A 24,193-nucleotide genomic window follows, 5' to 3' on the forward strand; every position below is an offset into this window, starting at 1 on the left:
ATTTCACAAACCAAGTAAATTGAACCGGAAACCCTCAGCACAGTTTGGTCATTGAAGCCGGTTTACCAAATTAAAATCGGCGTGGTGGAGTGCAAACCGATTGATAGAATTCACAGTGGCGCGCTTTTGCCTTCATTTTCGGAACTCGTGTACCTTTCACTCAATTTTCAAATTCTGATCTGTGGAGCGAAAATGGAAGACGACGGAGGAGAGAGATCGAGTTTCGTCGCCGGCCTAATTGAGAACAGAGCCAAAGAGGTAGGTACGGCTTCTCCATTGCTCGGATTTGGCAGGATTATGATATGATTTGTGTTCTCTTTGGGTATCGATTTTGCGACGGCGATTTCTGGGATCGATATCGTAGCTTCAAAATCTTGTTTCTCGCTTGATATTTCGATTGTGATGTTGGATTCGATTTTGGATTTCTCTGTTCAGGTTGGAATGGCTGCTTTTGACCTAAGATCGGCTTCACTGCATCTATCTCAGTATATAGAGACAAGCAGCTCATACCAAAACACGAAGACGCTGTTGCGTTTCTATGATCCTTCTGTGATAATTGTTCCTCCCAACAAATTGGCAGCCGATGGCATGGTTGGGGTATCGGAACTGGTGGATAGATGTTATAGCACCGTTAGGAAGGTGAAATTTTCTGTGCCATGGCCCATGGATAGTATTTCTGCACAAATTGGGAAAATTGAATGTATTTGTCTATAGCTATAGCAGAATCTATTGACTGTTACTATCAATTCCCTTCTTGCAGGTTGTGTTTGCCCGTGGCTGTTTTGATGACACCAAGGTTGATACAAGAACTTCTTATTGTAGAAACATCCATTGATCCCTGTAGTCATGTGTTTCTAAATTGATATGCATTTTTGGTTATATGTTTCAGGGTGCTGTGCTAATACAAAACTTGGCAGCAGAAGAACCTTTGGCGCTTGGTTTAGACACTTACTATAAGCAGCATTATCTCTCATTGGCTGCTGCTGCTGCTACAATCAAATGGTGTCTAATCCCGAACTTTTTGTCTCATTACATTATTAGTTTTGTGTTTTTGAAATACTGAGTTTTGGTGTGTTGTGTCATGACTCATGTGCAGGATAGAGGCGGAAAAGGGTGTGATAGTCACCAACCACTCACTGACTGTATGTGTTTGGTTATTTACAAATCTGAATTACATGGTTGTAGAAGTTTTATATGCATTAGTTTCAATATTTCTTGCAAAATGAGTCATTGTTTCTTTCTATTTTTGGGTATTTATCTGTTTCTTCTTTGGTTCAACCTCTTCTTTGCTGCTGAAGGGTACTAATAGTATTTTTTGTGGATTGTGATGCCTATGTCTAGGTAACTTTTAATGGATCGTTTGATCACATGAATATCGATGCAACTAGGTACGATTACCTTGATACTATTCATGTTTGTCTATTAAATTATATAGAATGTTAGCATCAAAACTGTTTATCATTCTGATTCATTGTTTCCTTGATTTGATGACGGTAGTGTTGAGAATCTGGAACTCATTGATCCATTCCACAACGCACTTTTGGGCACTAGCAACAAAAAGAGGAGTTTGTTCCAGATGTTCAAGACAACAAAAACAGCTGGCGGGTATCTGGAAGCGCATATGTTTGAGTTGAAATTACTAATTAGTCTTTGTCTCTTGTGAAAAATATTTTCTTTTGGCATTTTTGCAATCTAATGATAATCTTCATAGTACTGTTCTTTAGTCATTGGCATATTTCATTTATTCTTCAACTCACTAGTCATTTTATTTCATGCATGCTATGTTGGTCAGGACTAGGCTTCTTCGCGCAAACTTGTTACAGCCTCTGAAAGATATTGAAACTATTAACACTCGCCTGGACTGCCTGGTTAGTAAATCTAAGATCATATTGTTTTAAGGAACTTCTTAAGGCATATCAGTTTCCGTTTTGTGTTAAATATGTTGATTTACAGAGCTTGATTATTGGGTGGCTACCAGAAATTTTACATGTATGATGATGCATTAATCATAAAGTTTCCTCTTCTTGTAATTGCAGGATGAGTTGATGAGCAATGAACAACTATTCTTTGGGCTTTCACAAGTTTTACGAAAATTTCCAAAAGAGACTGGTAAGTAATCAAGAGAAAAGTCGTAATATCTTGAACTTTTCTCGTTGCATCCAATATATATTGAGCTTGGTTCTTCTCTTAATCACATCATCTCAAGAGATTCCTGACAATCAACCTTAACTATCAGATCGAGTTCTTTGTCATTTCTGCTTCAAGCCAAAGAAAGTCACTGAAGCGGTCATAGGTTTTGAAAATACCAGAAAGAGCCAAAACATGATTTCAAGCATTATCTTACTTAAGACTGCATTGGATGCTTTACCTATACTTGCAAAGGTGTTTTTCTTTCTCATTTTGTTATTAGTTTTTTTTTGCTTGAGTTAGCTATTATGTCTATGACCTACCTCTAACCTTACCAGCGCCATATCCTACGTAAAAAATGCAGGTTCTGAAGGACGCAAAGTGTTTTCTTCTTGCCAATGTTTACAAGTCAGTGTGTGAAAATGATAGATATGCTTCCATCAGAAAAAAGTACGCCATTGTGGGTCTGGCTAGTAGATATTAAATATGAACTTCGTTTCTCCTATAAGGTTTCTAGTAATTAGAGTTTCAAAGTAACTAGACTCTCTTTGTTTCAGAATCGGGGAAGTTATTGATGATGATGTCCTCCATGCACGGGTTCCGTTTGTTGCCCGTACACAGCAGTGTTTTGCTTTAAAAGCCGGAATTGATGGATTTTTGGATATTGCAAGAAGAACCTTCTGTGATACTAGTGAAGGCAAGAATTTGCTTCATTTTTTATTATCACTGCTTTCTCCTTTTAAAATCTTGTTTGCTAATCTGCAATCTTGTTAACACTGGCAGCAATACATAATCTGGCCAGTAAGTATCGTGAGGAATTCAACTTGCCAAATTTGAAACTCCCTTTCAACAACAGGCAGGGATTCTTTTTCAGAATTCCTCAGAAGGAAGTTCAGGGAAAACTTCCGAACAAATTCACTCAGGTCAAAACGCAGTTCAATTTGAAACTTAATGTTCTCTATATATATCGTTTCCCTGACTTTATTTTTCTTGTACGTCGTATGTAATCCAGGTTGTAAAACATGGGAAAAACATACATTGTTCGAGTCTGGAACTGGCTTCTGTAAGTTGAATCATCACAATTTCAGATGCCTCGTTTCCTTGGATCATTCTCTTGGTGCTTAATCATATTTAGTTGTTCAGGAAGTGATATAGTTCAGGATTACGTTACAGCTCTCTATAAAAAGTTTATAATGTTTTGCTGCAAATGATATTAAATGAACAAACCTCCCTACCAAGGTTTTAATCCAGCGAAGACTTGAAACACCATGGATCTTTTTGTGCAGTTGAATGTCAGGAATAAGTCTGCCGCTGGAGAGTGTTTCATTCGAACGGAAACATGCTTGGAAGGTTGATAATTGCTCTCAACTATATGTCGTCACACATATTATTATAATTCTATCATGCTTGTTTCGTTTATGCCTATTACACAAAATGTTGTTCGTATGTATGCAGCACTAATGGATGCTATAAGGGAAGATATCTCTGCCCTCACACTCCTAGCAGAAGTCTTATGTCTCCTAGATATGATTGTTAATTCATTTGCTCATACAATATCCACAAAGCCAGTGGATCGATACTCTAGACCTGAACTAACAGGTAGCTGATTCTCTTACTATCATTCCTCAAACACCTACCATCGTATACTCAGATATTCCTTATCTCTAAAGGCTTCTACAACAATGAAAATGAACCTTTAGGTGAAATAATTGATCAACGTTTTTTTGTGGAATTTACTTGTCTATATATTGTTTGGCAGATAGTGGCCCACTGGCAATTGATGCTGGAAGGCATCCCATCCTAGAAAGCATACACAACGACTTTGTTGTAAGTTGTTAGTGTTATTTCTCATGATACTATCATCCCTCAATTTATTCAGAGAAATCATTTTGGTGGCAAAGCTACTAATTCTCACTAACATCAGCATCCAAGAAATTTGAAGAAGTCTATATTTATGTGTTCTGCAGTTTATGCTCTCTCTTCCACAAAATAAGCCCTGTCCACGGTTTTTTAACTCACAAATTTTCTCTTTTGCAGTCTAATAGTATATTCATGTCAGAAGCAACCAACATGTTGGTAGTTATGGGTCCAAACATGTAAGGGAACTCTTGCCTTACTTCTTCTAATGCTGATTAGTTTTCCAGAAAATCCTCATTGACTCATATTTGAATTTGTTGCATTCCATATCTCAAGGAGCGGAAAGAGCACATATCTCCAACAGGTGTGTCTAGTAGTCATTCTTGCTCAGATTGGTTGCTATGTCCCAGCTCGCTTTGCAACTATAAGGGTGGTTGACCGCATATTTACAAGAATGGGGACAATGGATAACCTTGAGTCGAATTCCAGCACGGTAAAACTTTAAATACTCGTTCAGAGATTCTCCCATACTAGTATATGATCATTATCAATATGATAATTTCCAAAGATTTGGCCTGTTGATGAATCCCAACAGTTATGATCACAAGGAGAGCAATTTACATGTGGAGAAGTGATATCACAATTCTCATTCCTTACTTTTTAATGTCCCAGTTTATGACGGAGATGAGAGAGACCGCTTTCATAATGCAGAATGTCACCAATAGGTAGACTTTGGGAAAGCAATTGATACAAACGAACCTCCCCTCAGTTTCATACCTTTTAAACGTCTCAAACTGTAGGAGTCTGATAGTCATGGATGAACTCGGGAGGGCTACTTCTTCCTCAGACGGGTTAGCAATGGCATGGAGCTGCTGCGAGTATCTCTTATCACTCAAAGCGTAAGCATTTCACACTGAGTTTTTCCCACTGTTGAAAGGTACTTTATAAGTAACTGCATATGTACTTTTTGTGGCTTTCAACTTTCAGGTACACAGTATTTGCAACCCATATGGACAGTCTCGCAGAGTTAGCAACCATCTACCCAAATGTCAAGGTTCTTCATTTTTATGTAGACATCAGAGATAACCGCTTAGACTTCAAGGTTCTGTCTGTCTTCCTTTCGTATGAGTTCGAGACTTTAGGTACTGCTGCTGAATGTTACATTGTTCTGATCAGTTTCAACTGCGAGATGGAACCCTACATGTTCCACATTATGGCCTTCTATTAGCTGAAGTGGCGGGTCTGCCTAGTACAGTGATCGATACAGCTAGGATCATAACCAAAAGGATCACAGACAAAGTATTACCCAAAACTTAATAAATATGCTAGCATATTAAGCTCTATTGTTCTCATTTCATGATGTTGAACAGGAAAATAAAAGAATAGAGCTAAATTGTGGGAAGCACCACGAAATACATCGGATCTACCGAGTTGCTCAAAGGTTGATATGCTTGAAATACTCTAGACAGACAGAAGACTCAATTCGTCAAGCACTCCAAAATCTGAATGAAAGCTTCACTGAAGAAAGACTCTAAATAGTTTATAACAGAGGACACTAGGATACATTCACGTTTTAATTGCAATGTCTATAAGGGTTCTACATTACTAGTCCCAAGTGAGCTTTCGATTTGTTGGCTTTCAGAGGCTAAAGGTAGGAGCAAATCTACACTCTTGATATTAAGTAGGGAAAAATTAATCATCAAAAATAAGTAATAACTAAGAAACATTGCTTTATGGTCAGAATCAAAGAACTCAAAACTTGAAACAAACTCTTGAATGTGAAAGTCTTCCATCCCAATGTAATTCCAGAATTCCGAAACACAATCCACACTGAAGATATACCAGTTCGAGAAAAAACAAAACATAAAACTGATCACCGGTAACGACGGAGAGAGATACTGTTGTTCTTCTTCCAGGTTGCCCTGCGGGAAGGTCTGTTCTTGTGGTTGTTGTGACCCTTTCCACGAAGACCACGATTCTTCTTTCCTTCGGAGGTGAGACCTCTGAGTTCTCTGTGCTTGTGCACAGGGTTGCAGATCCAGTTGATCCTTGGATCATTTCGGACGGCATTGTGTGCAGGGTCTACAAGGATAATCTCGTAGTACTTGTAGGTAGAGTCCTGAGAAAACCAGAGAACCAAACCATTACTCACTTGATTCCATACTATTAACACATTTACAGGATGGCATAGCAACTAGTAACTAAAAACAGTGTGATGCATACCTCATTGAGCCAGTAGGAGTTAACAACCCTAAGGCCTCCCAGTTTGCGACCAGCACGTTCCTCAGCAACAGATCTCTTACTACGCTGGAATTTGAGCTGTGTCACTCCCTGGTTGGTGGGTTTACCGTACACGATACCCTTAGGCACTGGCCTCTTGCGTCCACCACGTCTGACTCGAACACGGTAGACAACAAACCCCTAATACAGAGAATAAAGAGAAGTCAGCAACACAGAGAGTGAATAACTCATCAAACAAAAGTACAATTTTTTTGATCCAGGGCTTAAAAAAAATGTATCAATCTTAGACAGGAACAGAGTCCACAAAAGATAAAGAGCTGTTCAGTCAGAAGAATGAATCTATGTAGCTGGGTTCAGGAAGTATTCTATCATAAAGCGCAGACATAAATGACTACGCATCAAGACACCGCTTAACCAGCAATCAATCGATAAGGCTTGATTCAACAACATTACCTAAACCTATTAAATTGATAACCAAAATGAAGAGAAGAAGAAAAAGACCTGCTTGGCCTTGTAGCCGAGACGACGAGCCTTGTCGGGACGAGTGGGACGAACAAGACGAACAATGGAAGGCTGCTGGCGATACTCCCAACACCTAACCCTCTGAAGAAACCTCATCACATCCGACTGCTTCTTCCTCCATAGCTCCGACACGTATTTGTACGCACCTGTAATCAAAAATCACATTTCATCCTTAATTAACTTCTAGAATCTAATGAACAATACAGAAACGACATCTGAGAGAGAGATAATAGTGAGAAACATACCCATTGCGATTTTCCGGCGTCGCAGTCACTTCTTTCTTCGAATTAGGTTTGTGCTTTAAATAGATGGCTCCATGGGAATTAGGGTTTCCATCAGACAAAGAAAGCCCTTATTGGGCCTTTTTCCGTTAGCTTTATGTATTGGGCCTTCGCTACAACATAAAACATCTCTAATTGAACTGTATGGCCCATTATAAATTTATGTAAAAGGAGCCAAAACGCAAGAGAATTAGGTGAAGAGTCTTTTGGATTCGGTTACGATAGTTCTCTATTCCTCTTCAAACCCTAGAGTTCGTGTTTCTGCGATATCCATCGGTTTCTCCTTCATATATCCATCAAACGCCAAAGATTCTCTAATTCTCTCTCGAGATCGTCTGCAATTTCACCGTGAATCATCAGGGATACCGCGGTGGTTTCGATTCTATTTCCTCGATTCGAAGCTTGGAGAGTTTCAGCTTCTGAATTGAAGCCAGTGATTCAATTGTTTGGAGATATCTGAGCATTGTCCCTGCGATGTATTCGATTCAATCCAACACGGGCGTTCTCGTTTCGTTTCTGAGCTTTGTGGGAAATTCTCGTTGATTTGATTTCGTCTTGAAGAGCGCGTGAGAGGTTTCTTCTGTCGAATTTTGTTGAAGTCCAACCAGAGAAGTAAAGAATCATATTTTGTAATTACTTTTTGTTTTTGTTTTGGAAATCAACTTTCTGGCCTCCATTTTTTTGGCCTGGGTTAAGGTTTTTTTCAAAGAGAGTAGATTCTGGTGTGTTTTAATAAATTAGTAATACAGATTGTATTTTTATTCATTATCAGATTAATTCCAATGGCAATATATTACAAGTTTAAGAGTGCGAGGGATTATGATACCATCTCCATGGATGGTCCTTTTATAACAGTTGGTTTACTCAAAGAAAAAATTTACGAAACTAAGCATTTGGGAAGTGGTAAAGACCTTGACATTGTCATCTCTAATGCCCAAACTAATGAAGGTTTGTCTTCCTCCTTCTTATCCTATTCACCTAGAAGATATTGTGCAATGTGTTTTGTTGTTATCTAGGTTGGATTCTGGTCTGATTGTGATCAGTATTCACTTATCAAAATATATGGTTATTACTTGCTTTGTCAAAATTTCCATGGTTTATGGCTTTCTTCCGAAGTAATCACATTTAGCACTGTTAATCTGGCCATGGATTGTTCAGTATCTAACTGCTTCAGTAAAATGGATGTTATGTACCTGGTACTTCCTTGTTAGTTGAATAAAAAAAATAAAAGTGAAGTTCTTGCGTACTGTATTAGCTTATATGTTAAATGTGATTACTTCTGAGACTACTGTTCTTGATTGGTTGTGGTTGTGAATCATTAGAAAGAAACCCTTAACTACGATTCTCTGTTGGTATAGTTGCAATATGTGGTGGCCTTCATACTTATTTTTTTTTTTGCAATTTCAGAATATCTGGATGAAGCAATGTTAATACCAAAAAATACTTCTGTGCTAATTCGCCGGGTCCCTGGACGCCCTCGCATCAGAATTATTACCAGAGAAGAGTAATTTCTCTATAACTTTAATACCTAATTTCTCAACTGAGTTGTTCAATCTTTGTGTTCTTTCGCTCTAAGCTGCGCATTTCATTATTAGTTGTGTGAAATTATACCAGATTCCCATGTGTCATGATGTAAATGACTACATTTTGCAGGCCGAGAGTCGAGGATAAAGTGGAAAACGTTCAAGCTGATATGAACAATGTTATTACTGCTGATGCATCTCCCGTGAGTTGGCTTTCTCAGTTTTTATTGGCATGGAATCCTTCTACACAAATATTGATTTACAACTTAATCTACCTTATAGGTTGAAGATGAATTCGATGAGTTTGGGAATGATTTGTATTCAATTCCTGATGCCCCAGCAGTCCATTCTAATAACCTATGTCATGATTCTGCACCAGCTGATGATGAAGAAACCAAGCTAAAGGCATTAATTGACACTCCAGCACTAGACTGGCATCAGTAAGTAATCTTCTTGAACTGATGGACATTAGCATGCTAAATGAGATCTTGACATACATTTTGCATAACATTCGTATTTTTCTTTCATGTTACAGACAAGGTGCAGATAGTTTTGGCCCGGGTAGAGGTTATGGGAGGGGTATGGCTGGAAGGATGGGTGGCCGCGGTTTTGGTAATTATATTCCTGTATATGATTGACTTATATGCTTCAGTCTCCCCAAGTATTTAGCTTTGAGACTCGGATGTTCTGTTAATTATTATTGTCCAAATATTTTGTTTGCTCTTTCATTGAAATGTAAGATATAGAGACTGATTGTATTTGTTTGAGTAGGAATGGAGAGGACAACACCGCCACCAGGCTATGTTTGCCATCGGTGCAATGTTTCTGGTATGACTGACTTAGAGAATCTTTATATATTTTTAATTTGGTTAAGTAATGTCTCGAGTGTGTACGGTTATTACCGAGAAATGAATGTTCTGAACATCATTTTCTGTCTCAGGACATTTTATTCAACACTGCTCCACAAACGGTAATCCTAACTTTGATGTTAAGAGAGTTAAACCACCTACTGGTATCCCCAAGTCGATGCTGATGGCAACCCCAAATGGCTCTTACTCCTTGCCAAGTGGCGCAGTAGCAGTTTTAAAACCAAACGAGTACGTTGTCACTAAATTAACATGGCGAGTTGTTTGTTAGTACCTTCACATAAATTATTAGTAATGTTGATCACTTATGTCAATTGACAAATTTAGGGATGCGTTTGAGAAGGAAATGGAGGGATTGACATCAACAACACGATCAGTCGGGGAATTTCCTCCTGAATTAAAATGCCCATTGTGTAAAGAAGTGATGAGAGATGCTGCACTGGCAAGCAAATGCTGCCTCAAGAGCTACTGTGACAAGTGTTAGTTCTCTTGTCAAATTGCCAATACTTCTGATTCCTTTTGCTGTTCCACAAACGCCTTTTTATGTAATCATTATCTACAATTCAGGTATTAGAGATCACATCATTGCAAAGTCAATGTGTGTTTGTGGAGCAACTCATGTCCTAGCTGATGATCTTCTACCTAACAAAACCCTAAGGGATACTATAAACCGGATATTGGAGTCTGGTAACAGTAGTGCTGAGAACGCTGGCAGCATGTGTCAAGTCCAAGGTATTTCATACTCTCATTCGCAGTCTTTTATATTTGTGTGTACCATCATTGGTAAACTAATGAGTATTAAATCTAGATATGGAGTCTGTACGGTGTCCACCTCCCAAGGCTCTATCTCCTACTACATCTGCTGCATCTGGAGGCGAAAAGAAACCAGCTCCTAGTAACAACAATGAGACTTCAACTCTAAAGCCGTCAATAGAAATAGCAGAGATCACAAGTGCTTGGGCGTCTGCAGAAATAGTTAAAGTGGAAAAGCCAGTTGATGCATCTGCAAACATTCAAGGATCCTCAAATGGCAAGGAAGCAGCAGTTTCACAACTGAATACGCAGCCCCCCAAGGAAGAAATGCCGCAGCAGGTTGCTTCTGGGGAGCAAGGTAATCACTGGCTATTGTCCCATTAGCACGAGAAACTTATGCATTTAAAGAAGAGAAAGCATCACCTTTTACACATTATATAATATACATTGATGTTTGGCGATTAGTATCATCAGTAAAGTAATAATGCATACTTTTGCTCTTCAGCAGGAAAAAGGAAGAAGAAGAAACCTCGGATGAGTGGAACCGGTAGGTTTTTCTTATTTTGATGTGGACTACCCATGCTCTTTCTTCCCAGACTATGTTAACTGTATAGAGAGGCTTAACAGATTGTTTGTCTTCCTTTTCCTTTGCCAGATCTAGCAGGCCCTGACTATATGATGCCCATGGGCCCAGGTCCCGGTAATCAGTACTTCAATGGTTTCCAACCCGGCTTCAACGGCGTTCAACATGGGTTCAATGGCGTTCAACCTGGGTTCAATGGCTTTCATCATGGTTTCAATGGGTTTCCAGGCCCTTTTCCTGGTGCGATGCCTCCTTTTGTTGGCTATGGATTTGGCGGTGTGATCCATCCAGATCCTTTCGCTGCACAGGGCTTTGGGTTCCCTAATATACCACCACCTTATAGGTACTGAGAAGCTGAGACTTGCTCTCTCAGTTCATAGATAGTTTGTGATTTTGTATCTTCATTATAGCTATTAGTAACCAGGACATGTGACTTGAGCAGGGACCTTGCGGAGATGGGGAATCGTATGAATCTCCAGCATCCTATAATGGGGAGAGAAGAATTTGAAGCTAAGAAAACTGAGATGAAAAGAAAGCGTGAAAACGAGATTCGACGATCGGAAGGGTAAAGCACTGTCTGTGCATTCACTAGTTTCAGGCTTATGTATGTATACTGCAGCATGTTGACTAGTTGTTTGTTTTTGTGTGGTACAGAGGGAATGTCGTCAGGGACAGTGAAAAGAGCAGAATAATGAACAACTCGGCAGTCACTTCCTCACCCGTGAAGCCAAAATCTGTATGTATCATTTTGTTGTCTCAGTTCTCTCTCGCTCTCTCTCTCTCTCTCTCGGCCAATTGGTTTGGTTTGCAAGAGATGACGTTTTCTCAGCACCCTCTTTCTCTCTTTTTATTTCTATATTTTTCGCTCTCTGCATATCCTTTTACGTTAAAAAGAAAGGGGTTGATTCCACAATTGCTAAATAGGCGTCTGCTTTATAGTTGATTTGGTTTAGGGGTAAAACTCAAAGGAGAGACATTTAAGATTAGAATGAGGTAGATGTAGAAATTGAATTGACACCATAAAATGTATTGACTTGCGATAGAATATATGCATAAATGAAATGAATTGAAAGTTATTTCCACATAGTCTTCTCGTTGGCAGTTTGGTCACAAGTAATGCTCGACTGATCCCATAATTTTTGGCCTCTTCAAGACAGAAAAATTTGTAGGGAACAAAAGACTAAAGTAGAAAGTCGTAGGAAATGTTTTTAATTTCAGGGTAGTATATCTTATCGTACGGGTTAATATGGCCCTATAGACTTACATGAAGCGTGGTCCCAAACAGACCAGTTGGCTTTATATTGCCGACCTTATAAAATATTATTTTTCTAACATTATATTTTACCTAAATAGTTTTTTTTTTTTTTTTTTTTTTGACGAAATTTTTTTTTACAATATTAAATTTTTGTTATCTATTAAAATGTAGATATTTGATCTACTTTATTTTTAAAGTAAACGTTAAATACTGATATCAAAATCATATTAAATCAGGACTATATTAAATACGTCTTTTTATATTTTGAAACCAAAACACGTTTGTAATCCACGTGTAAGGATAGTAGTGGTCACTCTTTATCCTGCAAAATTAAGATTTTACTGGGAAGCTATAAAGTATAAACCTTTGTTTGCTTTCTCTTTTCTTTGTTTCTTCGTTAAATAAGCTATTTAGAGTAAAGTAAAAGATAAATGGGTTGGGCCCAATATATCTCTTATTGGGCTCAAGATTTAAATTTCTTTTCTGTTATTTTACCAATAATGGCCTTGTTCTTGAATAAACAGAGACAAGGACCTCCGCCGCCGATTTCGTCTGATTACGACCGTCGCAGGCGATCGGATAGATCGTCACCGGAGCGTCAGTCATCTCGAAGGTTCACCTCTCCTCCTCGATCATCCAGCAGGAAATCTGAGCGTGATCGTCACCATGACCTCGATTCCGAACACGACCGCCGCCGTGACCGTCCCAGAGAGACAGATCGCAAGCACCGTAAGAGATCCGAAAAGTCATCATCGGATCCAACTGTAGAGATAGACGATAACAATAAGTCTAACGTGTTCACTCGGATAAGCTTTCCAGAGGAATCTTCTGGCAAACAACGAAAGACATCAAAGTCTTCTCCAGCGCCTCCAGAGAGCTCAGTCGCCCCAGTTTCATCGGGTCGTCGTCATCACAGTCGAAGAGAAAGAGAGATGGTGGAATACGATTCAAGTGATGATGAAGACAGACATTTCAAGAGGAAGCCATCAAGGTACAAGCGATCTCCTTCGGTTGCACCTTCTGACGCCGGTGATGAGCATTTCCGTCATTCTAAGCGATCTAAAGGAGAAAGAGCGCGAGCTTGATTCGAAGAATGAAGAAGATTCAAATGTGTGCGTAAATGACTAAAACGCCCTTCATTATCTTCACGGAGACGAACCCATGGCCTGGTACTATGACGAGAATGCCCTATGACTCAGAGATGGAAGATGACTAGATGTTTTGTTGCATGAGTTAAAGAAAAAAGTCATATGTAATCGAATATGTGTAATATTAATGGGTCTTTATTTCTCACTATCTTCGGTTTTTTATTTAGAAAGATTTGTATGACTTCTTATTTAATTAAATACCAGCCGGGTCATCTTTTTGAAATAATTTGTGATATTTGATTTTAAACTTATATGATGTTAGTATATGTTAAAATACTGGTTGAAATTGAGTACGAATTAGCCTAATATTGAGTAGCATACGTTTAAGCACTTCATTCTTACATCGTTTGAGATGCAATTTCAGATGTACACATTGGAACTCATTAATAGAGAGGTTTTGTCTTACAAGAATTTAACACTTGAGCATCCATTTTGGCACATTAGATTTAACAACAAAGTTTTAAAAATTAATTAGGTTGATACCAAATGTTAAATTAGGCATTTATTTGTTTTCGTGTAAGGGTTTTAATTGAAACATAAGACAAATTTGTCTTTTGATATTTCAAGAATTTTTTTTTACTCTGCTGAAGCTAAGGTTAAGATATTGTGCTCTAGCAAAGTTAATCATGTGGAAGATGATGAAAGTTTTAGGGATCTCAAAGGCTATTTCGACTATATGAATGATTTCAAGTATCTGTTCACAATAAACATCCCAGCCACTGCTGCCAACATGAATCTGAGAAAGGTTAATAGCAAAAGAGAATACAAAAGGTGATATGGGTGTAGTAAATCCCATATATAGCAAAAGAGGATACAAATGTGAGTGCACCTCTGTATTTCACATTTCAGTAAGGATTAAAGAGGACACAATTACAACGTATGCAAGAAATATGAATAACCCTATTTGAACTAATAATCTTGGATTTTCTCTCATATTTGGGGACGTCACCGACCTGCAAGCAAAAACCCTTGCTGAGTCTAGTACAAGAAACCATAGTTATTTATACCAAGAGGAGATTGTCGATTCTTAACCTTGCAATTCGCTGCGAGAGTCGATGAAACGGTAAACTTTGGATGAACACGATGCCTGGTCCCGTTAGAGTTGCTGTTACTACATTATCACCCTTTTTTTGACAAAATGTAGATGATTTGTAAGTTTGACACAAAAGGACCAACCTTAATACATATTGTTTGTAATGGATAAGGAAGAAACATAACATACCCCGAAAACTGCCCGTCTTACAGGAGCAGCATTGTATTTGATTTGGAAATTGATCGACGGAGTGAGAGCGGCAATGCAAGAAACGTCAATGGTGAGAACTTCTCCCACCTCCAGGTTTTTCTGTACAACTTTATGAAGCAAATGGAGTAGGATCAGTTTAAAAGGCCTAAACCTAAAGAGCAGTAAGTTGAGATAAACTTTAGTTGCATACCAGAGCCGCCAGCGATAATAAAAGCAAGACCCTGACCAGAAAGCCTTTGTCTCAGAACCCCCTACAACAACGACTCTCTGACTTCAAGCCAAACATATATAAAATTTTCACATAGTAGCATCTACAAGAAGTAACTAGGAAAGGTATAACTCTTAAGTTTTGAATGAACTGTGCCAAAAGCCAATGCAATGTATTGTTTTCCTTACCTCAGCCCCAGCTGCAGCAATGTTTCTTGCTCGATGTCTCTGATACACAGTGTTTACGACCTTCACATCATGGACAGAACAGAGAAATGCATCTGGCTACACAACAACAAGAAAAAGTCACATCATTGAATGAGGAGGAAAAAGCTGAGAGCCAAGCAGCTAAAGATTGACGGCTCTACCTGGCATAAGATGTCCCCACCAAACATTGCCAAATCAAGCTTCACGGAAAGAAACAAGCCAAAGGTCACCAAAACACATAAGAACGAGATAAGGAGATATACTTATATCAAGCAAGATACTAAATACTACGGAAGGAAATCATGGCAAGTAAGAACCACTAACTGGGAGAATCCTTGCCAAAGAAGGTGCAGCGATACCAACAAATCCATCGTTTTGCCCAGTGTTACGAAGAACTATACTACTAACACTCTTTCCTAAAATCCATTGTACAACTCCAACTTCTTGTTCAGGGGTATAAGTATTATCCATCTCAATGGACCCAGACATGTAGCACATTGAACCTAAAGAACCATATATAATCAGTTAACATATACAATCCAACCCAACAGATCTTACAAAACTTAATGAGGAATCATAATATGGAAATTACCAGGCTTAGCAATGACCTTCTCTTGTGGTTTTAACATTATCTGTCAAAAAAACAATCAAATGCTTGAGTATATATGTCAATCACATAAACACAAAATGCCCAGACTACAAAATAAAATGTCGACCTACCTGAACAACCTGTGCTTCACCACCCAAAATTTGGAAAGGTGTGATCGTATCTTCTTGACTCTGCATCATATAACCACTTGTGAGATTCATACTCCCACAGACACATTCAAGAGATCAATTTCTCACCCAGGAAATAGCTTATTAGCATTATCACTGAATTAGATGTAAGTACACATCACATTACTCAACACCTACATGAGAAAGGATCCTAAAATACTCGCGAAGAAGTATATTCGAACACTAGCCTTCTCGATAGTGACAGACAAGAATACGAATCTAAGAGGCGAGAAGAGAACGAAGATAGAAGACAAACCTGATAGACATAAGGCTGAAATGGAGTAGAGAAAAACGGAGCAGCCATGGCGGTGAAAACCGCAGAAAGATCTTCCAAACAAAAACCTCCGAATCCAAATTTCCACAGAACCAATTGGATTAGAAAACCTTTCACGTCGATGCGAGACGATCAGATCGCAGATCCAAATAACACACTCGAAACACTCTGAGCTCTCTCAAAACTCCGGTCGAAATGTTCGCGGTGGATGTCACCGACGGGAACCCAACAAAACGACAGATTAAATTCGCTTAAATCGGCCTGAAGCTGCACGTGGAATCTGTTTACGTGGAGAGATCTCATTGGTCACAAAATACACATCGACGTAAAATTTCATTTCCGGTTTAATATAATTACATTTCTTCTCAACCAACCCTCTTTCACTAGATTTATTTGGTACAAAATTTCTTATTCAATAGCCGGTTTAAAGACATTGGTACAACAATTACAAATCTTGTCGACCACTAGAGACATCTACAGAACTCACAAAACCTTTACTAAGCAACCATCCCACGCAACCTTTACTCTTCCATTGTTGTGTGTGAATAATCAGAAAGGAACCAAGTAGCTTCATCTATTAATAAGAAACTTAGATAGTTTCCCAAATAACTTAACAACACAAAACAATTTAAGAGCCTGTTTTCATCACCAATAACTTCAAGTGGAGACAGATGACAGATCTATCATCTATCTCTATCCATCTCTATACAAAGACCGGCAAAACTTAATAAAATCACTACACATTGGCTCATCCACCAGATGAATCCAATAGAAATGCAGTCTGAGTTCAACTACTACTACACGCATTGTATTTCCTCATCATCTCTACACTATCAGCTATTGTAGACCCTGGAGTACCAACAAAACCCAGTGAAGCACAGCTACAAACAGCTTCCTCTATGTAAAGCTGCACATTGGATCCTCCATGAGGGTAACAATGGGTCTGCATCTTTTTTATACTATCAAGACTCATCGGAATAGACCCAAATTTCTGGCCGTGACTCGCTGAATCAAGTTCATGCTCTGTTCGCGCTAAGAATTCATCTTGTTCCCCTATAAAGTGGAGCTTGAAATTTGTAGAGTTCTTAGACAAATCACCCAAGTAAGTTCCGGTCCAGTTAAATTCAGGAAGGTCTGTCATTACAAACACATTAATTAGACCAGGATTCTTAACGCTCAAAGCTTCCAACTTCTGATATAAACCCGTAAAAGTGCTCTCCCGATGATTCTTGAACTGGCCATCTAGTAATCTAAGTTGTGCACAAAGAAACGGCGCCTTTATGGTTTCTGAAGCAAATTTCTTTCCCGCGATCATTATCTCTCGAACAAAAGGAAGGAAATCGACCTTCTCAACCAAAGATTTTATCTTTGGAGATTTATGGATATCGATATACAGCTCTGAGCCTTTGTATGGAGCTGTGAAGAGGCTCCCAAATGCTAGAATAGCTGCAGACTCAGCTTCTGTACCATGTCCAAGAGTCTTATACACATCTCTTCGCCTTCTCACGTTGGACAATTTCTTTTTCTTCTTGAGCTTCTCATCAGGCTGGAACGAATCTAATCTCCCATCAGCTTCTCCATTTTTATAAGTCCAAACAGTGGTTCTACAATCTTCATCCACAGCATACAAACATTTATCTACATTACCACGAACTCCAGATAACAAATAGCCACACTGTTTCAGTGACTCATAAGCCTGAGACTGTTCAGCTAAATCATCAGTGCATAGAGTCTCCAAGTCAACACCACACTGTAGTGATGCAAAGTACCTAAAATCAATGACTCGAACAGCCGAAGAAGATACCAGCGACGAAATGTCTACAATATCAGCCATCGAAACGTACCTATAAACACCAACATTTGTCACCCACATTGATCAAATTACTAAAACTCATTACGAAAAAAAAAAGAGATTTTGTACCTGTCAGTCTTAAGAAGCTCAATTGAATGATTCCAAACTGAGATTCGTATCTCGCTGGGACTCAAAACCCTAAATTTAGGACAACTACCGAGAGCAACGGCGTGATGATCCAGAATCGGAGGAATAATTAGGGTCCGATTAAGAATTCCCGCCATAAGAAGCGCATTCTTAAATTCCGATAGCTGATTACTGAATCCACTGTGAGGAGCGTACCAGAGAAACTTCTGACCTAGAAGAGTTCGGGTTAGTATCTCGGATCTGCACTGAGGGAATTGAACGGATCCAGAAAATGCAGAGATTGAGAACAAGGACTTGGGCATCTCGGAGTAAGTGATGAAGAAGACGACGATGAAGAACACAACAAGTATAGAAACGGAGCAAAGAAATATCGCAGATTTGTCGGTTTGCTTCTTCCTGTTTGGCCATGGACGTGGGCTTGGTCTACTGGGATTGAAGAAGTTGTTCATGTTTTTTGCTCTGAGGTTTTAGTCGCCATCATTGCGTTGCGTCTAGTTTTGCTCATGTGTAGAAGATGCCAAAACGGTGAGTGTCACTGTTTTGGGCCTAACTAATATTCTCTGATGGGCCTTAACTAAAATAATACGAACTTAAACATAGTTAATTTTAGAAATCTTTTTGTAACATAATCTATACGAAGCTATTTGCGCGTCCACATAACATTTTAAACAAGCAATGGAGATTAGATATCTTGCTAATTAATATTTATGAACTTATTTTTATTTTTATTCTTTTTAAATTTTTGTAAAATAAAATAAAAAATATATGAAAATAAAAGAATATTTAAAAATATAAAAAATTTCTAAATATTTTGTCACCAAAATAATATTAAAAATATCAAAATGTAAATTTCTATTTTATTAAATTTATACACAAAAATAAATTTAGGTCTTTGGACCTAACTAATAATATTCTTTGATGGCCTAGAGAAATCGAATTCACTAGATGATCTAATATTTGTTGATTTTTAGTCCAAAATCGAATTCACTAGAGAAATTAACCTATTTAGCACTTACATGAATATATTGATCATCATTGATAGACTTAAGCAGTTGTAGTCTTTTAAGCTTTTTACGGGTTCTTTTTTTTCTCTTCTTTTCTTTAAGATCTCTTTATTTATATGTCTAAATCTAAACGTAATTTTCTGGATTTATTGTTAACATATATTAATCCCCATATCAGAAGGATGATAATTGATGTTGATATATCAGGATATAAAATAATTAACTAATGATTTATTTTAGCCAACAAAATATAACATACTTTTAACAAATCGTGATCGAATAACAATAAATTCTAAATAACACTTTAAAACACTAAAAGTCTTTTGAAATCATAAACCAATAACACCCCATGAATAAAAACATAATTAGAAACTTACGCATGCATCAGCTTCCGTAAATCTCCTACATCTCTCTCTCTCCTCTCTGCTTTTTACCTTCTAGGGTTTTTGATCATCTCTCAGGTGAATACGTTTTGGTATAATCTCATACCAATGTCTGCGAATTCCAAGTCGGAGAGGTCTGCTTCTCAATCGGCGGAGACGGTGGCTGTTTCTAACCGTGTCGTGGCGTCACGGTCAAGTCGTCAGCCGCGTCTCTCTTTCTCCTCCTTTGCTCCCTCATCAGAGCACGATAACCTGAAGAAGCTGAAATCCGATGAGATTTCTCCCGCGAGAGAGGAAGTGCCGGTGTCGGTGAAGGAGAGAGAAGAAACGGAGGAGGAGGAAGCGAAGAGGACGTGGAATCTTCGTCCGAGGAAGGCTTATGGTGGTTCGAAGAAAGGAAACGGCGTGTTCACGGCGGAGGTTTGCGGTGGCGGCGGAGGAGGAGGTTCGGAGGTGAAGAATCAGAAATCAGGCGCAGGAATTGAGCCGAAATCGAACAGGCAGAGAGGAATCCCGGCGGAATCACCCGGATTAGGCGGTGGTGAGGTTGCAAACGAGAATCATAGGCTTTGGGTTGCTCTAGCTCGAGACGAGATCGAAGAAGATTTGTTCAGCATGAGTGGGAACAGGTCATCTCGCCGGCCAAGGAAGAGGGCAAAAGCTATGCAGAAACATCTCGATGTAAGTCACCAGGTGTTCGACGAATTGCCTCACAGAGAATTCAAAACAATGACTACGTTTTTTTAGTGTCTCCATTTTCTTAGGCAATTCAATGTCTGCCATTGTAGGTCATTTTCCCTGGATTGGGTCTCGTTGGGATGAATGCTGATTGCTTCAGAGTAGCCACTTCTCCGGCTAAGGTTAGCTTTGATCAGTCCACTTACTTGCTCGATGAAAGCTTGGATCAACCTGCCCTTTAGCTACATTGATCTGTAGATAGTATGAAATGGATGAAAGTCTAGACCTTTAGGTGCTATTACAGATTTTATGAAGTTTCATTCTATGTTAGCTTTACGTAACCTAATGGTACTGCTGCTTTAATGATACAAAACCCGTAACAGCGATTGTATTCCATTTGCAGTGATGATCGATGCAAAGGAGTCTTTTGGTGAAGGAAAAAGGTGAAGTCATCTCCCTAATTGAAACTTATCATTTTCATGGATATATGGTAACGTTGTTATGATATTACATTGCTTGATCTTGTTGAGGTTTGTGCTTAAGTAGTTGGATTTTGTTTCTGCTTTGTTGCAGGGTAGATAGGTATGCTGGTGATCGAGAATCCAGATACATCACAGTAGAAGCTAGGAAGAAGATATCTCAAGAGACATGTTCTTGTCTCATATCAAACTTAGTAGTAACTAAACTATAAGTAAATATCGGTAAGGTCATATAATTATAGATATATATAAAGAGAGAGAGCGAGAGGGGTTTGTTTTTGAGTTAGTAATTAAGATGCGTCTAAGTTTAATGGCAGAGGAAAACAACATAATCTATGTTTAAAAAGGGTTTTTTGAAACCATTTATAACTCTTATTAGCACAGACAATGATTTATTAAACCATATATAACTCTTATTAACACACATAGTTAGAAAGTGTATTAAGATCCATATAAGTTTTTTTAAGTACAATAAGGTTTCTAAGAGAATAAAAGCAAATTAAAAACCTGCAGATAACTTTGAGAAGACGGCTAAAAATAGTTACAGTTCTGCATTAATGTTTCTAATTATTCCAAAAATGTGAAACTAAGAGTGTAGTTTTTGCTTTTACGCTGGTTTATTAATCACACAGTTGTTTCCTCTGTATGACTGTATTTTTTAAAAAATCTGCATACCCACTTAACAACAACCTGCATAAAGAAAATGGCTCACAGTTCATATTCATGTGATTGCATCTTAAGGCTTGAAGTCCTAATGTGAGAATGGAGTACCTAAACCACAATAAGCTAAATGGGCTAATATTCATGATTTCAAATCCAAAAGGCCCTAGAATACCACCAGTTACGACTTCTCTTTCTTTTTTAGGAAAATGTGATTTCTTGTAAATTTTAGTATTTAATTTGCAAGAGCATGCTTACTTTGAAGAAGGTTTGTTCCATTAATTATGAACTCTTCTCATTATTACTATAATGGGAATGATTATATAGGGGTTAGAGCATATAATTGGTTATCTTAGGCCTTTTGTGTTTCATTTTCATCACATGATGATTCTAGTCCACAATCATTTGACTCTCGCCATTTATGCTCTTCTACAGCGAAGCCAAATGGTCAGTTTGTCGGTTTTAATTGTTTCTTTTTAAGAAAATTAAAAAATTAGTTCCGACTCAAAAACTTAATCATTATTACATGTAGTTCTTTGCCGAATAATCAATGAAGAGTATCATTCTCAGTGGGCTCCTCTTGTTTCCAAAAAGCCAATTCATTCGAGAACAACTTTCACCGATTACATCACACACAGCCACAAAAGTATCATATACAGTTTCAATCTTTTAATTTAAAAGAGAAAAAGTGATATCAAATTTTAAACGTAATTGAATCCAAACCAAGAACAAAACCGAAGATGATCGCATGTCCATTTATTTTTTTATCATATTATGTAGCTTGTCTTTTACTTAGAGATTAATTGTTGTGATAGAAGTTAATGATTATGTGGAGTAAATTAAGTACTTTTCTAAACATAACATTAGGAATGTAAGATAATGCAATGACGATGATGATGATACTAATAAATTAAATGATGTGATTGGTAATATATCATGTGCCATTAATTGCTTTATCGACGTCATACACAGTCCTCGTTGTACTTGAGATATGTATTCTTTCAACGACCAACCACACACAATGGCACAAAAAAACGATTCCTTACTCTGTCACGCAGTGGAAAATTAGGGGCTAAACCTAAATTCCATGAGTGCCCTCCATTTCTACTAAAATATCCAAATTATTTTCGACCAATCAAACCATAATATAATTTCACGTCTACCAGAACTAGGACCTGATAGAGAATTGTGTAATCGACGATGGTTTTTTTAATCATCAGTTAACTAGAGGAAGAACATATATATTAACAACACATAAATAGTGACAATCTACAAAAGTCAATAATAATTACAAAAATGTAGAATTTTTTTGTTACTACTAATTAGAACCATAAATTCATGGGTTTAGTTCTATTTTATTTTACTTTTAGGATGGTTCATTTTAATTTGGTGGCCATTTTAAAATCATGTATATAATTTCTCCATAAAATGGTACATCAGAATCCATAAGATAAACTATTAGAGTTCATTTTTACCTCATTTTTACCCAGTAATTATTTTAAAGCAATCGTTAGATGGGAGTATTATTTAAAGGTAGTTTTTTTTATTTATTTATTTAAAGGTAGTTAAATGAGTCCGTATGTATATATTAGTGCACGTGTCATTACAACCGAAAAATATCCCAAACGATTTTTGGTTAACCGATGAATCCACATGACCACCACAGCTCACCGCCATTAGAAGAATTAAAATATGTAACTAGGAAACCATATGTTTTCGGAGAACATGTTTCAAAACTATTCCACTTTTATGATCAAGCCAATTTTCAAATCTTATAGATCCAAAACGAACGAAATTGAGGGAAATATTAGTTGGTTTCATTATTCAAGATTTCTGAATGGACATATTAGTAATATTAGTGGCTTATCAACCTGTCCAAGGGGCTGAACCTGAAGCCAATTAGTAAAAAGAACTAAATTATAGCATCTGAAACTGATAAGCCATCTTTGAAAATCCCAAAGAGAGGAAGCCACATTCTTCTAATGAGAGAGTTGGCTACTTCTTCCTATTTTACTCAACCAAATAAAATTATAGAAGTTTGACCATTGACTGAGGACAACCAAGAGAACATAGGAATATTTTGACCAAGAATGCACGTGTGGGTGGACAAGAGCACACGTGTGCTTCGCTGTCATGGGTGGTGTGGTTCTCTTAGGAATGTGTGCGCCACGTCGGTTCCACATGGGAGGATATATCGCACGAGCCAACTTGGTCCTTTCTTCTTCTTTTTTTTTTTTTTAATTACAAGCATTCCTTGAAGCTTCATTTTGTACACCAACTATTTCTTTATTTAAAAACATAGATTCCCAAAACCATTTCTGAATAATCATGATGCTAGAATCTCAATAATTATGCATATGCATGTAGCAGTAATATTCATACCATTTGATGCGTTAAAATCATGTTTAATAATCAAGAATCAAACATTTTAACTATACTATATGAAACGTCAAATTCAAATTACATATCATTCGTTTTATTGCTAGGCCTCTTTCTTATTCATTATGTCGATGTCAATGAGTATTTTCTTTGAAGTGTTTAAACATTCGCATTATTACATGTACTAGAGAATATATAATATTCGACTATAATGGGGAAGTTAGGTCCAAACATATAAAGTTCCCCAATGATGACATTAACCTACAGCCAATTTCTGTAGAGAATAATTAAGCTACGCATCAAATATGATTATGTAAATTGATAATTATTAGTCCTACTATAAAAGCAAACCATATATATACGCCTCAAATGATTACAACATTAGAAAATACGATTTGTATTATTAAAGTTTTTATACGTGGATCTTAATTTACTTTATACGTAATTACGTATATTGAATGAGACTACATGTGTTCAAAAAAATTCATAATCGAAGTGTAGACAAGACCTAAAGGCTAAAGTATTATGCACAAGGACCTATAATGTCAATTAGTTATAAACATCCATGATTTTCTTTTTTTTCTACCAAGTAGTGCTTGATCTTTTTAAAAGAGTGATTAGACGTCATTTCTTAGCTTCAAATTACATTGTTTAAAGGGGGTTAATAGGAACCATGCTCGAGAGAAAATTGGTAAAAGCTCAATTTCTCATTAATAATCTTGAAAGTTTGTTACAATGTTGTATAGACAACAAACCAACTAAACCAATAATAAACCAGAGATTCACCTTAATTAGATGAATAAACCG

General features: G+C 37.5%; 6 protein-coding genes, 1 long non-coding RNA gene and 1 other non-coding gene across 19 annotated transcripts; 4 read left to right on the forward strand and 4 right to left on the reverse strand.

Annotated features, from left to right (window-relative positions):
- Positions 1–134: 134 nt before the first annotated feature.
- MSH4 (MUTS-like protein 4) lies at positions 135–5,586 on the forward strand (the record flags this gene model as incomplete). Of its 2 annotated transcripts, NM_117842.3 has the most annotated exons (24): positions 135–258; positions 436–639; positions 761–796; positions 890–1,002; positions 1,097–1,142; positions 1,342–1,388; positions 1,498–1,605; positions 1,793–1,868; positions 2,037–2,109; positions 2,237–2,382; positions 2,492–2,577; positions 2,685–2,824; positions 2,911–3,050; positions 3,140–3,190; positions 3,414–3,477; positions 3,583–3,726; positions 3,887–3,954; positions 4,165–4,223; positions 4,321–4,477; positions 4,657–4,709; positions 4,785–4,883; positions 4,972–5,086; positions 5,161–5,283; positions 5,355–5,586. In NM_117842.3, exons 1-24 carry the CDS (start codon positions 193–195, stop codon positions 5,517–5,519), a joined length of 2,379 nt encoding a protein of 792 aa, NP_193469.2. In that variant the 5' UTR covers positions 135–192. The 2 variants fall into 2 exon arrangements, with proteins under 2 accessions (NP_193469.2, NP_001327948.1); NM_001341219.1 differs by lacking the exon at positions 5,355–5,586 and having other exon boundaries at positions 4,972–5,212.
- Positions 5,543–7,099, reverse strand: AT4G17390 (Ribosomal protein L23/L15e family protein). Its single transcript, NM_117843.4, has 4 exons — positions 6,993–7,099; positions 6,727–6,893; positions 6,208–6,405; positions 5,543–6,103 (listed from the first exon to the last, which is right to left on the reverse strand). The coding sequence occupies exons 1-4, from the start codon at positions 6,994–6,996 to the stop codon at positions 5,858–5,860; spliced, it is 615 nt and encodes a 204-aa protein (NP_193470.1). The 5' UTR covers positions 6,997–7,099; the 3' UTR covers positions 5,543–5,857.
- Positions 6,385–6,749, forward strand: AT4G06695. Its single transcript, NR_142023.1, has one exon. It is a non-coding gene; the product is annotated as an other RNA (long non-coding RNA).
- On the reverse strand, positions 6,496–6,646 carry AT4G06705. Its single transcript, NR_142024.1, has one exon. It is a non-coding gene; the product is annotated as an other RNA (small nucleolar RNA).
- A 112-nt stretch (positions 7,100–7,211) lies between the features above and the next one.
- On the forward strand, positions 7,212–13,383 carry AT4G17410 (DWNN domain, a CCHC-type zinc finger). Of its 6 annotated transcripts, none has more exons than NM_001203822.1 (16): positions 7,212–7,640; positions 7,801–7,976; positions 8,436–8,532; positions 8,682–8,754; positions 8,834–8,991; positions 9,087–9,163; positions 9,323–9,379; positions 9,492–9,648; positions 9,745–9,896; positions 9,985–10,149; positions 10,226–10,528; positions 10,676–10,717; positions 10,826–11,096; positions 11,196–11,318; positions 11,408–11,489; positions 12,533–13,151. In NM_001203822.1, exons 2-16 carry the CDS (start codon positions 7,811–7,813, stop codon positions 13,091–13,093), a joined length of 2,484 nt encoding a protein of 827 aa, NP_001190751.1. In that variant the 5' UTR covers positions 7,212–7,640; positions 7,801–7,810; the 3' UTR covers positions 13,094–13,151. The 6 variants fall into 6 exon arrangements, with proteins under 6 accessions (NP_001190751.1, NP_001190750.1, NP_001328572.1 ...); NM_001341221.1 differs by having other exon boundaries at positions 7,222–7,640; positions 10,679–10,717; positions 12,533–13,383; NM_001203821.2 differs by having other exon boundaries at positions 7,212–7,976; positions 12,533–13,383.
- Positions 13,384–13,804: 421 nt separating this feature from the next.
- AT4G17420 (Tryptophan RNA-binding attenuator protein-like protein) lies at positions 13,805–16,158 on the reverse strand (the record flags this gene model as incomplete). Of its 3 annotated transcripts, NM_001160775.1 has the most annotated exons (12): positions 15,847–16,091; positions 15,534–15,593; positions 15,406–15,445; positions 15,138–15,316; positions 14,975–15,013; positions 14,796–14,891; positions 14,590–14,620; positions 14,379–14,506; positions 14,189–14,280; positions 14,067–14,109; positions 13,972–13,987; positions 13,829–13,878 (listed from the first exon to the last, which is right to left on the reverse strand). In NM_001160775.1, the coding sequence occupies exons 1-12, from the start codon at positions 15,892–15,894 to the stop codon at positions 13,829–13,831; spliced, it is 822 nt and encodes a 273-aa protein (NP_001154247.1). In that variant the 5' UTR covers positions 15,895–16,091. The 3 variants fall into 3 exon arrangements, with proteins under 3 accessions (NP_567527.1, NP_001154247.1, NP_001154246.1); NM_001160774.1 differs by lacking the exon at positions 14,067–14,109 and having other exon boundaries at positions 14,164–14,280; NM_117845.4 differs by having other exon boundaries at positions 13,805–14,109; positions 14,590–14,650; positions 15,847–16,158.
- A 2-nt stretch (positions 16,159–16,160) lies between these two features.
- AT4G17430 (O-fucosyltransferase family protein) lies at positions 16,161–18,285 on the reverse strand. Its single transcript, NM_117846.3, has 2 exons — positions 17,786–18,285; positions 16,161–17,708 (listed from the first exon to the last, which is right to left on the reverse strand). Exons 1-2 carry the CDS (start codon positions 18,250–18,252, stop codon positions 16,652–16,654), a joined length of 1,524 nt encoding a protein of 507 aa, NP_193473.1. The 5' UTR covers positions 18,253–18,285; the 3' UTR covers positions 16,161–16,651.
- Positions 18,286–19,137: 852 nt separating this feature from the next.
- AT4G17440 (chromogranin (DUF1639)) lies at positions 19,138–20,817 on the forward strand. 4 transcript variants are annotated; one of them, NM_001341223.1, is made up of 4 exons: positions 19,138–19,871; positions 19,979–20,160; positions 20,272–20,311; positions 20,442–20,817. In NM_001341223.1, the coding sequence occupies exons 1-2, from the start codon at positions 19,299–19,301 to the stop codon at positions 20,108–20,110; spliced, it is 705 nt and encodes a 234-aa protein (NP_001328527.1). In that variant the 5' UTR covers positions 19,138–19,298; the 3' UTR covers positions 20,111–20,160; positions 20,272–20,311; positions 20,442–20,817. The 4 variants fall into 4 exon arrangements, with proteins under 4 accessions (NP_001328527.1, NP_001119000.1, NP_001328526.1 ...); NM_001125528.2 differs by having other exon boundaries at positions 19,979–20,050; NM_001341224.1 differs by having other exon boundaries at positions 19,146–19,883; positions 19,979–20,050; positions 20,442–20,723.
- Positions 20,818–24,193: the final 3,376 nt, after the last annotated feature.

This window comes from Arabidopsis thaliana, chromosome 4, assembly GCF_000001735.4.
Source record: "Arabidopsis thaliana chromosome 4, partial sequence".
Classification (NCBI taxonomy): Eukaryota; Viridiplantae; Streptophyta; class Magnoliopsida; order Brassicales; family Brassicaceae; genus Arabidopsis; species Arabidopsis thaliana.

Excerpts from the sequence above, each read along its gene's own strand:
- AT4G17410 (NM_001203821.2), top strand. The coding sequence starts at position 7,811 with ATGGCAATATATTACAAGTTTAAGAGTGCGAGGGATTATGATACCATC. Across the intron at positions 8,533-8,681 it reads AGAATTATTACCAGAGAAGA|GCCGAGAGTCGAGGATAAAG; the intron begins GTAATTTCTCTA and ends TACATTTTGCAG. Across the intron at positions 10,529-10,675 it reads GGTTGCTTCTGGGGAGCAAG|CAGGAAAAAGGAAGAAGAAG; the intron begins GTAATCACTGGC and ends TTTGCTCTTCAG.
- AT4G17440 (NM_001341223.1), top strand. The coding sequence starts at position 19,299 with ATGTCTGCGAATTCCAAGTCGGAGAGGTCTGCTTCTCAATCGGCGGAG. Across the intron at positions 19,872-19,978 it reads CTATGCAGAAACATCTCGAT|GTCATTTTCCCTGGATTGGG; the intron begins GTAAGTCACCAG and ends CTGCCATTGTAG.
- AT4G17390 (NM_117843.4), bottom strand. Across the intron at positions 6,406-6,726 it reads TCGGCTACAAGGCCAAGCAG|GGGTTTGTTGTCTACCGTGT; the intron begins GTCTTTTTCTTC and ends TCTCTGTATTAG. Across the intron at positions 6,104-6,207 it reads ACTCCTACTGGCTCAATGAG|GACTCTACCTACAAGTACTA; the intron begins GTATGCATCACA and ends TGGTTTTCTCAG.
- AT4G17430 (NM_117846.3), bottom strand. The coding sequence starts at position 18,252 with ATGAACAACTTCTTCAATCCCAGTAGACCAAGCCCACGTCCATGGCCA. Across the intron at positions 17,709-17,785 it reads GAGCTTCTTAAGACTGACAG|GTACGTTTCGATGGCTGATA; the intron begins GTACAAAATCTC and ends TGGTGTTTATAG.